At 43.0% G+C, this 10,434-nt stretch overlaps 1 protein-coding gene across 1 annotated transcript; it reads right to left on the bottom strand.

Moving 5' to 3' along the window:
* Positions 1-9,077: 9,077 nt before the first annotated feature.
* Positions 9,078-9,928, bottom strand: LOC123147240 (RING-H2 finger protein ATL8). The gene has a single exon (XM_044566487.1). The coding sequence runs from the start codon at positions 9,851-9,853 to the stop codon at positions 9,230-9,232; it is 624 nt and encodes a 207-aa protein (XP_044422422.1). The 5' UTR covers positions 9,854-9,928; the 3' UTR covers positions 9,078-9,229.
* Between the last annotated feature and the right edge of the window lie 506 nt (positions 9,929-10,434).

Here is a 10,434-nt window from a genome sequence, read left to right as displayed (position 1 = left end):
GTACTAAGGAAATATAAGAGCGTTTAGATCACTACTCTAAACACTCTGACATGGCAGAGGGAGAAGTATACAAGTTCTATGTGGAAAGTACTACTTGTTCTAAGTGCAAAGCACGGTGGAGTCTAGCTATTGGCTAGCTAGTGACAACCTGACACTGTAGGAGTAAGTGGCATGGCCTTGGTAAATGTGGTTTTTGACACTGATGTGCTTGACTACGTGGCAGCGCTAGTACTAAACAGTGACATGCTTTAGATATTAAACCCATTTCGCGTCGCGCAAATGGCGCTCTCTCGCGCGTGCCACGTCGTCTCTGTGGCGCTGTTACTTTCAAGGGTTTTTAGTGGAGGCGAGGAGAAAGAGAAAAAAAGCAATAAACACAGCGATTGGGTGGTCGTTTCCTTCCCAACGAAGGCAGCTCCGCATTGGGTCGCACGCGGGTCTTCCTCTCCGCCTCTCTCCCCCACACGCCGCCAGCCAGAGCCGCCTCCTCCTCTTCCCGTTTGTCTTCCCCTCTCGCTGAAGAAGATCCACGGGACACCGCTCTTCCTCTTCTCCGTATTGATGGTGAGCAAGAAGATGGGGCGGATTTGGGCGAGGGCTCCAGTGCCACCTCCCTTGAACGAGGGATCTCGCCGGCGTGATCTCTCGACACGGCGAAGAACAGGGGAGTACCACAACGTCGATCAGAGAAGGCGGAGGGGATGGGTGGGAGTGGATGCCAGCGATTGTGGCGGATCAGCGTTGCTGGCTCCCCACCGGCCTCCTTCGTCTCCCAAACACATATGGCTCCCACCCTTCCTCTGATGTGGTGTCGTGGGAGCAAGAACAAGAGCAGGCATGGTTTGTATCTACATCCAGTGTTCACATGGCCAGATCGATGGATCTCACTCTGGTCGGCTAGGAGGGGCAGCGCCGAGGCGGCGAGGAAGTGGCCGGGGACAAGGCCCAGGGCGGCAAAGCCAACCTGAGCAAGGTGCTGCCGGCCACCTTCCAGAAAATCACAGGTTAGATTTATAGTCGATGCAAGTTTCTTTCAGTAAACCATGCCCTCAGTTTATCTCATTTTGCGGTTATTCGAGCGCCTATTTATTGTTGTTCAGTACCTATAAAATTTCAAAGCTGAGCTCGTCTCGTCACACATATCCTACTGGGTGCTTGCCTATTGGATCAGTGCCTAAATCATTCCCACCATTTGAGCACCCAAGCCATCAACTTCTAGAGAAAAAAAAATCCATTCTAGCAACAAAGATTCATTTCTAAACAACTGGTATGCTTGCAAGTTCTAATTTCCTTCAAATAATTATTTATCAATGCTATCCATTCCTTTGTTTCGTCCTAAGTTTGACATGGTGATGCCATTGTTGTTTGTTTGTGAAGGTACAATAAGTTCAAGAATAAATACGTTGATGAGCCTAAGAAGTTTAGAATCGGTTTCAGTGAGGTGCAGCTTCCTCTCATATTCTCTTGTTGTGGCAACTTTATAACTGTTTGTTAAAGAAAAGTAGGTTACAACTAAAGTAGCGTACAAAGTCTGTCAAGTTTAACTATTATGTTTTACTACAATGATTGCTCTTTAATTTCCAGCTACTAGAATCTTAAAAGTGAGGTTGCTTTCCAACTACAATTGTATAATTTAGAAGTGATTATCATGTTTGAGAAGGATGATCAGTCCGTTTTGGTGTACATGATAGTATGATCCTTTTTAATGGATTTCTTATATGGCGTCACGACTTCTTTCACTCGGTTTTCTGTTGAGTGATCGAGTGTGTAGTGTACTCAGGGTGTCCTGCACTTTATGTAAGACTGTAAAGATAGGATTCATAGTGTTTTTGGAAAGGTTGGCTGGTCTTTGTGGTCCCTAAGAAACGTGTTTGAACGTTGATCGATCGGGCAATAGTGGAGAAGGAAAATGAAAGCACTGCTGTAGTCAAACACTCGAGCTGGAGATGCGTGTGATGCATTATACGGGTGAGGTGACATTTTTATAGGTTGGTTTGGTAGGATTCAAATGACATTTGTATGATAGACTGCTTTGACTTAATTAACTTACACCTTAAGTTTATCTACATTAAACCATCATAGTATATAAAAAGTAAATGTATTGTTATCATGTATATCCTGAAATCCACATAATAAGAACAGGGTATTAATTGGATGTTATGCACTAGACATTGCAGCACAATGATTGGATCCTTGATGAAGATACAAAGGCACTCCGTTTTCTTCAGGTAGTGCACATTTATATGGAGCCAGTTTGTTGTATTTGGATATCTCATCATGTCCATATTTCATTGTTGTAAATTCTCCCTGGTTCTACAATGTACTATGCATGTCCTGTCTGTTGGCAATGCGCTGGCCTCCATATGCTTGCCATCCATTCTTCATCATCTCCAAGCAGTTGTGTGGCAGTGACTCGACATGGGCGGAGTCCGTGGTGGCCTGCTCGAGGCTTTCAGCCGGAGATCCACGGCTCGCTCGCGTTGTCGCTACCCTCTGTCTCTCCCTCACGCAGCAGCCTTCTTGACGATATGGTCTTCCTCCTCTCCCCATCCCTTAATTTCTAGGGTTTTGAACTTGGCCCAGTAGCTGATTCATGGGCTTGTGTAAAACGACCTTGTGGCTGGATGCAGGGTGCTCCTTTCTCTAGCACCTCCCACCGCAGGTTGTACATCCCCAAGTGAGGTCCCCCTTCTTATCTATATGTCTACTTTATTTTAATTCAGTAGCATATATGTGTGATATCTTGGTCAGGAAACGGACATTCTCTATTACTATTTTTTAAACATTTCCATTGCCCTGTTGTCCGTTAGACACCCTTAAACTACCAAAAAAGACGAATTACTTCACACTTTCAGTACTCTTGAGTTCTCGCCAGTCTGATTCCTTACCGGAATGACCACTAGATAATCTATTGGTAAGAGATGAATAGTCTGATCATTTACTATGTGAAAAGGGGGCACGATTAGGACGTGCAGAGCATATACATGATATAATAGTTCACTCTTTTTACCTGTTAGATAAACCTTTATTTAAGCTTTGGAGGTAACATGTGTGTACATGCATAGTTGCACACTCGCACATTTTCTGATTCTGTGCATGAATTATACCTTCAAACAATGAAAGAAACATTGCAGTACTTCATTTGAAATATTGTTGAGGGCTGAGACATTTGATTCTGCTATTTGAAGTGAATGATGAAATTCTTCTGCAGAAGTTATATGGTTATCGGTTTATACTCTTATTCTCCAGACTTCAGGAGGTTCTGGGAAGAACTCTGCTCTTCTATCTCTGAAAAGGTATCTTGACACTTCTTATGTCGATAAATTTCCTGGTTAAAACAGTATCTTGTGCAGCAAGCTAACTTGAATCATCATTCTCTTTTTTGAGTTAAGTACCTATTTAGCCTCTTCTCACTCTTAACTGCTTGAACTGATGTAGAAGGACTTGATTTTTCAAAGTTACTAGGCTTGCATTTTTCTTCTTTCTCAGCCCTATCTTTTCTCAGGAGGTCTATATTGACTCGTGCCCTGTGCTGTCGAGAGACCGTGGGCTTCCCTCATATTATACATCTTTCGCTCTCGACAAGGTAGATATGATTGACATATCCTGATTTTTATTAATTCCTCGTTCCCTACACTTATAATTTAGCTTTATCACAAGGTATTTTTGAATCTTTTATCTTGAACTAGCATTGATTTAGGATGAATGACATGTGCGGCTACACTTCATTTAATAGGCTGCTCTCTTTTTTGTGATGGATTTTGACCTCTACATTCATTATGACTAAACCCATCTTTCTCTCATTGTTTTTTTATTTGTGATTTGTGCTGTCAACGAGGCGTTTGATGAAAAACCAAGCAACACGCATGTGAGATGTGAGATGTGAGATCGACTATTTAATTTGCTGCTGTTATTGACAAGTGCTCCAAATTGTATGAAAATCTCTTCTATCGCTGTAGTAAATAGAAAACAGATGCTCCTTGCATAGTTTCCAATTCTCTTTTTGTAAATTTAGACTAAGCTATGTCGTGGCACTGTGTGTCCCTTGGGCCGCTATCAAGGTAGATATGTAGAAATATATGGCTAATTATGGCATGTGTAGATTTGTTTGGTTAGATAAATGTGGAATGAAATATTTCTTTTCTCTTTGTTGACAGTAAAAAACAATCCACTCCAGTTCACCAGGTCCCAAAATTTTGATAGCTAAAAAGTTTGGTCTGATCAAATACGTTTTCTTTTTTTGAACAATCACGAGGGGGAGAGGGTGACCACCTGCATATATTACTCAAAGAACGCCCAAGGGCGAGTTACATCATAGATTACAGCGAGAGGAGAGGTACAAGTGCCAAGACATGGCAGCCCCCTACTTATAGGGTGATTAAATATGTTGTGATGAAACATCTTCGAGTATTGTGGTTATTGGTCTCAATTACTCTTATATGTTCTTTCTTATATGTTTGCACCAGATTCAAGCACCAGTTCTATGGAATTGGAATGAAAAACACTCGCGTCTAAGCACTTGCGATCCTCGTAATAGCAAGTTTGTAATAAATTCTGGAACTCCTCTGAAGGCTAAAGTTAGCAAAGATAGCATATTCACCTATATTGAAATAATTGTACATAAGTGCCATCAAGAATTAGGGCAGGTCGTAAAGCAAGATAGATGCGCACCAGACCGCCTCAAGAGACGCGCCCGGGGCGCGTCCCAGCCACTAGTCCTATTTGAAAGGTTTTTGAATGTGCTTTTGTCAAAAGTGAAAGTGAAATGTGAAACAATCATTGATCTCGTTTCATCCCCAAGAGCAAGACAACGCAGTGGAAAATGAACCTAGATGTCGCCTATATGTCAGAGACCTTATTATGCATGTTGAGGTAATTTGAATAAGATATACATGATCCATCTCGAATTAGTGCGACAACTCACCATCAAGGATTATCTATCTTACCATCCAGCGTTAGCCTATGGAATATGGGCAATTAAAGTTTCTGCCTGAAGGGGGAGGGGGGGGGGTCGACTCTCTTTTGTCCCGACATTTCTCTTTTTTTTTGGAGGTGAACCCATCATTTCTCTTTAGTGCCCACTATGAGAGCTGTGAAAGCTTCCCGGCCCATCTCCACTCTTTTTTCGGCGGCGTTGTCTGCTTGCATGGGAGTGGGAGTGGCGGTTGAATTTGTATATAATATGGGTAGGTGTAAGTCTAGTTTTGCTCAGCTTTGGAGAGGTTTAGTGTCATGTCGTAGACGAGTGTTATGTCATGTTAGAATTGAACTCCAATGTCGGCCAGCGGCATCGATCCTTCCTGTCAGCATTCATGGTGACCGGCGAGGCGAAAAGGAAGATCCATCGCGCTCCCTCCCAATAGGCCTGTCAAAGTGTCAGATCTGTTACAGCCCCATACTCTCCCCTCTTTCTCCATTTCCATGTAGGTGAAAGTTGGAGGAAGGCTAGATCAATGTGTTGTCCTTGGATCTGGCACTTCCAGAGATTTGGAAGCAGCCTTAGACTTTCACTATTTCATCCTCTATCACTAAATTGACCATGGTTGTCATAATAGTATATCAAATAATGTAGATTCTTCAACCCCCTTCGTGAAGCCCTCTTTCCCTTGGCTGCAGAAGGACTATATTGCAATTAAGTTTCTATCTTCGTGTTCTTGCAAGAAGAGATGGCATGGAGCTTGGATGGTGTATGCTTTGCGATGAGATGAGAGTGCATGGACTTTTATAGTCATGATCACATCGATGGAAGTGCCAGTTGTGGAAGCGAAGGCTGTCTGGCAGACAAGTTACCGCGGACCCAGATGGAAGTGTAGGTGCCAATTTGGATCAAAAAAGACATATTTGACTCTTTTTGCGAAATTTGGCATGAAATGACCCGATATGAATAAAAAAGTACAAATTGACCCTTTTTGGCAACTCTGTAGACCCTGAAGTTGCTGCTATATTGCTTTGGCATCTATTATTGTTGGCGCAAGCAGTGGAATGACTCATACGTACCAAGTCTAGTGACACTATTGTGTGGTAGAACTAGTAACTAATCCAAATAGATGCCTAATTAGTGAGCAGTCATGGTGTATTTGAGAGCATGGTACACGCGTAAATTTTCCTGCTTGTGATTTACTTTTACCTCCGGAAGAAAAAATGTTGGTACCCACTTTTTCCTGTTGTAAAATGAATAGGTGAAACAGCTATAGCTAGTTGGATAGCTGAATTAATAGTTGTTCTGATTAAATTGCCCGAGTTGCACATTTGTATAACCCTCTTAGAAGAACATGAGTTGGGTTTCGATGGTTTTATCTTGGACATCGCTACCTCATTCTAGATTTCCTTAACTGAAGGATGGATTGCATTTTGAAAACATGATGGGATAGGAAACAAGCGGCGAATGTTTCGACAATGAAAATAAAACGCACATTGCCCATACAAAGTACACAAAATAAATAAGAGATGGGTTATTTAAAATAAAATGGCAGAAGCAAGGGGTAGGCATTTGTGGCAATGGCAGATGATGGTCTTTCACGTGCCACTTCAAGATATTTTGCTTGTACTCATGGCAAGATAACTTTTAATTTTGAGAAAGAAATTTCCTTGAATTCCAACTACCGTGCCAAGTTAATTAAGTTGCTTTTATTTTGGTACTGCATGGAAAAGTATACAGTGCATTAATTCTAGCTAGCTGGTGATGGCACTATACAAGGAGCAAGTCAAGTGGCAGCTAAAACCAATGCACATGTGAAATATTAGAGTGGGCACATGCTTTTAATTTCCTTTCAAATTGTGCTTTGTTTCAAAAGTGAAAGTGAAGTGCTAAGGATCCAGCTATCTCGCTTCACCACGAAATGAGGCTAAACGTTGAAAGTGTGCCTAGCTATCGCCTCTTGGTGATAATGTACCAGGAAGATATATCTCTACTTCTATAAAATACTCAGTTGGTGACGATGGTGCATCCGTCATCCATCATTTTTGACCAGTAGATTTGCATCTAACGGCTATGAGGTAAGTTGTGGTCTTTTTGCAACAATAGTCCACCTCTCTGCTCTAATTTGCAGAAAACCCTTTAGTATCTCGAAACCACCACATCCCTTCCTCACCTCATCAAAATAGCCCGAGAAATATATTTTGAGTGAAACAATTTTTAGTGATATATGTATATCGAAACTAGAGTGTTTTCTTTCAAGTTTGTGCACAAGTATTATTCTACTTTGGGTCCGTTGCAACGCACGGGCACATTGCTAGTACTATATGATCACAAAGATATATACGATCCATTCCATCTGGGGTAAGTGTGGCTCACACTACCGATCAAATATTACATATAGTATACTGCATGGGGATCATAGAAAATGAGTTGGGAAGTCGAATGAATAGTATGATTTATATTCTTAAAATCAAATCATATTTATATTAAGGAGTGAAAACACTTTGTCTTATCGAGGAAAACACGCTTAATTTTGTCCTTGCTCTATGATGCACCCTGCCGAGTCGCCATTTTCGGCGCAAGACGACAAGAGCTGAGAAGAACAATAGAAGCAGGATATGAGCTTTTGAACCAAGTGGCCATGGTCTCTTTTAATTAGGGTAAATCTCTGCATGCAAAATACCACTCCATTGGTTCGATAGATGATGCGTAGCATCCCCATCCTCTGCATCGTAAGTATGTGCTTTGATTAATTAGCAACCGAGTTGTCAATATTACCGCACCATTTGGCGCTAAAGAATCCGGTGACCACACATTAAAGCTGCACCATCTGATTGTTAACTTGACCATGACCCGCTGCACATGCACCACACATACACAAATGCTCTGGTCCCCAACACCCAAAACCATGTACATTTCAGTCACCAGCTAGCCGATGAATCTTTGGCCAGAGGAAAGGTAGATCTTTGAGAGAAGACGAGACACATGATAAAAGGCCATCCATCATCACAAAAGAGCAGATATACTATTTAGATACGAGATGCAAAGTATATGCATGTCTGTATGATGTGCCCATCTTCAAATATACGATGATGATCTTATCCCCAACGTTACCTGGTTAGGCACCTTTGCCGAAAAGTTCCTTTGTTCATGTTCCTCCACATATATGCCAATCGTTCCACAATTTCCTCTAGTGCGCAGCTGTACCGATCATGCAAGGACCTGGTTTTCCATGTTTGTCCATGTAATGAACTATTTCTCTTTGAAATTTTAATTGAAACCCTAGCTTTAAGTCTCTTGATCTGGTGGGTCATCGTTTGATGTTTTATCCTGAATAGCTGATGTCAAGTTTGTCTTGGTCAGTGGTTTTCCCGTTTTCATTTTATGCTTTAAGTCTTCTTCCCCGACCAGATTGCGGCAAAACAGTAATAACTCGACAAACATATGTTTGGCTTGCATAAATATTAGTACATGTAGTCTCCATTTTCTTTTCTTTTGTGAGAACGGTTACCTTATACTCCCTCTGTTTCAAATTTGAACTAAACCACGACATGAATTACGGAACTAAGGGAGTTATAAAATAGGATACATGCATCAATTAATCGAAAGAGATTCCCTCTTTTTGAGGCAGAAAAATTAACTATCCTGCTGCAAAAGTTGAAGATCAAACGTTAAAGCTTCCAGCAGGTCTCATTCTTTCATAGTCCCTGACTATTTATCAGCTGACATAAATTTGTCTCAGCTAGACATCACGTCCACATCAGGCATCTTACTTGAACGGCAATCAAGCTAGACTCAGGATGTGTTATCCTTGCACTTTAGTTTTCCTTCGAATGATCTCCATCAGTCGAGTTGCTATCATGTTGTGCTGTAATGAATGGGCGAATCGATTCTGATGGAGACTAAAAGTTTTATTGACTAAAACAGATGAAGCACCCAAAACACAATGAAAAAGGCAATAGATTCCGCCCTGCAAATATTCGTACAGTCCAAACGAAATTGAAGTTTTCTTCGATTAATGGAGATGCTCAATTGGTTGGAGAAGAAGAAGTGGACAAGAGGTAAATATCGCAAAAGGTAGAGAAATACACAATTACTAGCAGAGCATACAATTTATGTTTTGCTGGGTCGAATGCACCAAGCCAGCAATAAAGCCGAATTAAATGACAAATCTTAAGTAACACATAAGTTTTACTGTACAAAATCAACCAATGAACACAAATTGAATGTACAACGCGATCTAGCTAAAATGCAGAGAGGGAGAGGAAAACAGGGCACAAGAACAACACTACAAACCTGATTAATTACAAACTAAGGTAAAAACGTGTCAGCGCCACCACCGGTCGGCGCCGCTAACTCGCCGCACCTCCCGCACCTGTTGTTTGCCGCCACCACGACCACCACCGTGGTCGTCGCTGGCGGCTGCGCTGGCATGGCAACGATGGGGGCACGACAGGAGGGGCATGTGGCACAGGTACGGAGCCAGGCGTCGACGCATGCGACATGGAAACCGTGGCCGCACCGTGGGAGCACGCGCAGGGCCTCCCCCTCCGTGAACTCCGCCAGGCAGATCGCACACTCTGACGACGAGCATGTCGCCGGCGTCGGAGAAGCCCCGTTGGCGGCGAAGGGGATGGTGGGGAGCGCGTGGATGGCCTTCTTCTTGAGGCCCTTTGGGGGAGGAGGGGCGTGATCGGAGTATGAGGCCGAGCGGCAGCGGCGGCATGTGCACCGGGAGACGAGGGCGAGTCCAAGGACACAGACGAGCGCACATAGCAACGATGCTAGGATGAGCACCATGTCCGAGTTCAACGCCATCACAGGCGCCGTCTGCTGCTGCTCAGGGGCCTTCATGCTCACCGGTGACGACGACGGCTCGCCCGTGACAGTGTTCGCGAGGGCGGCGCCGTGCAGGAGGCTCGCCGGGGCGCGCATGGTGTTGTTTCTCTGTGCCTAGCTATGGTGTGTGGACTGTGGACTCTGTATCTAGCTTATCTTCGACTCTGAGCGTGCGTGTGTGCGATGCTCTGCTCTGCTCTCGACGTGGATTTTTATAGGCGAAAATTTTGTTTTTGCCACTCTAGATTTTGCCAATTTTCTTTATGCCACTGTAAATTTTGACATTTCAGTTTTGCCACTCTTAGCTTTTGACAAATATCATAATTGCCATTATATGGCAAAAACAAATTAATTTTGTTTCACTTTTGCCACTCTAGCTTTTGACAATGTATCACAATTGCCACTCTAATTTATTTTGGTTTTGCCACATAATGACAATTGTGATATTTGTCAAAGGCTCAGAGTGGCAAAACTGAAATGTCAAAATCTAGAGTGGCATAAGGAAAATTGGCAAAACTTAGAGCGGCAAAAATAAAATTTTCCCTTTTTATAGCGTGGAGGGGGTCATCCGGTCATGGTGGAAGGCAGAGCCAGCCAGCGGACAGGTAACGCCGGGGCCCACGGGGTAGTGGCGGGCGCCGATACAGCTCGTGCATGCCACTTTGGGGTGTTTCCTG

The sequence above is a fragment of the Triticum aestivum genome, chromosome 7A (assembly GCF_018294505.1).
Source record: "Triticum aestivum cultivar Chinese Spring chromosome 7A, IWGSC CS RefSeq v2.1, whole genome shotgun sequence".
Lineage (NCBI taxonomy): Eukaryota > Viridiplantae > Streptophyta > Magnoliopsida > Poales > Poaceae > Triticum > Triticum aestivum.
The sequence above is the reverse complement of the archived record's forward strand: the minus strand, read 5'-3'. Positions and strand labels throughout refer to the sequence as shown.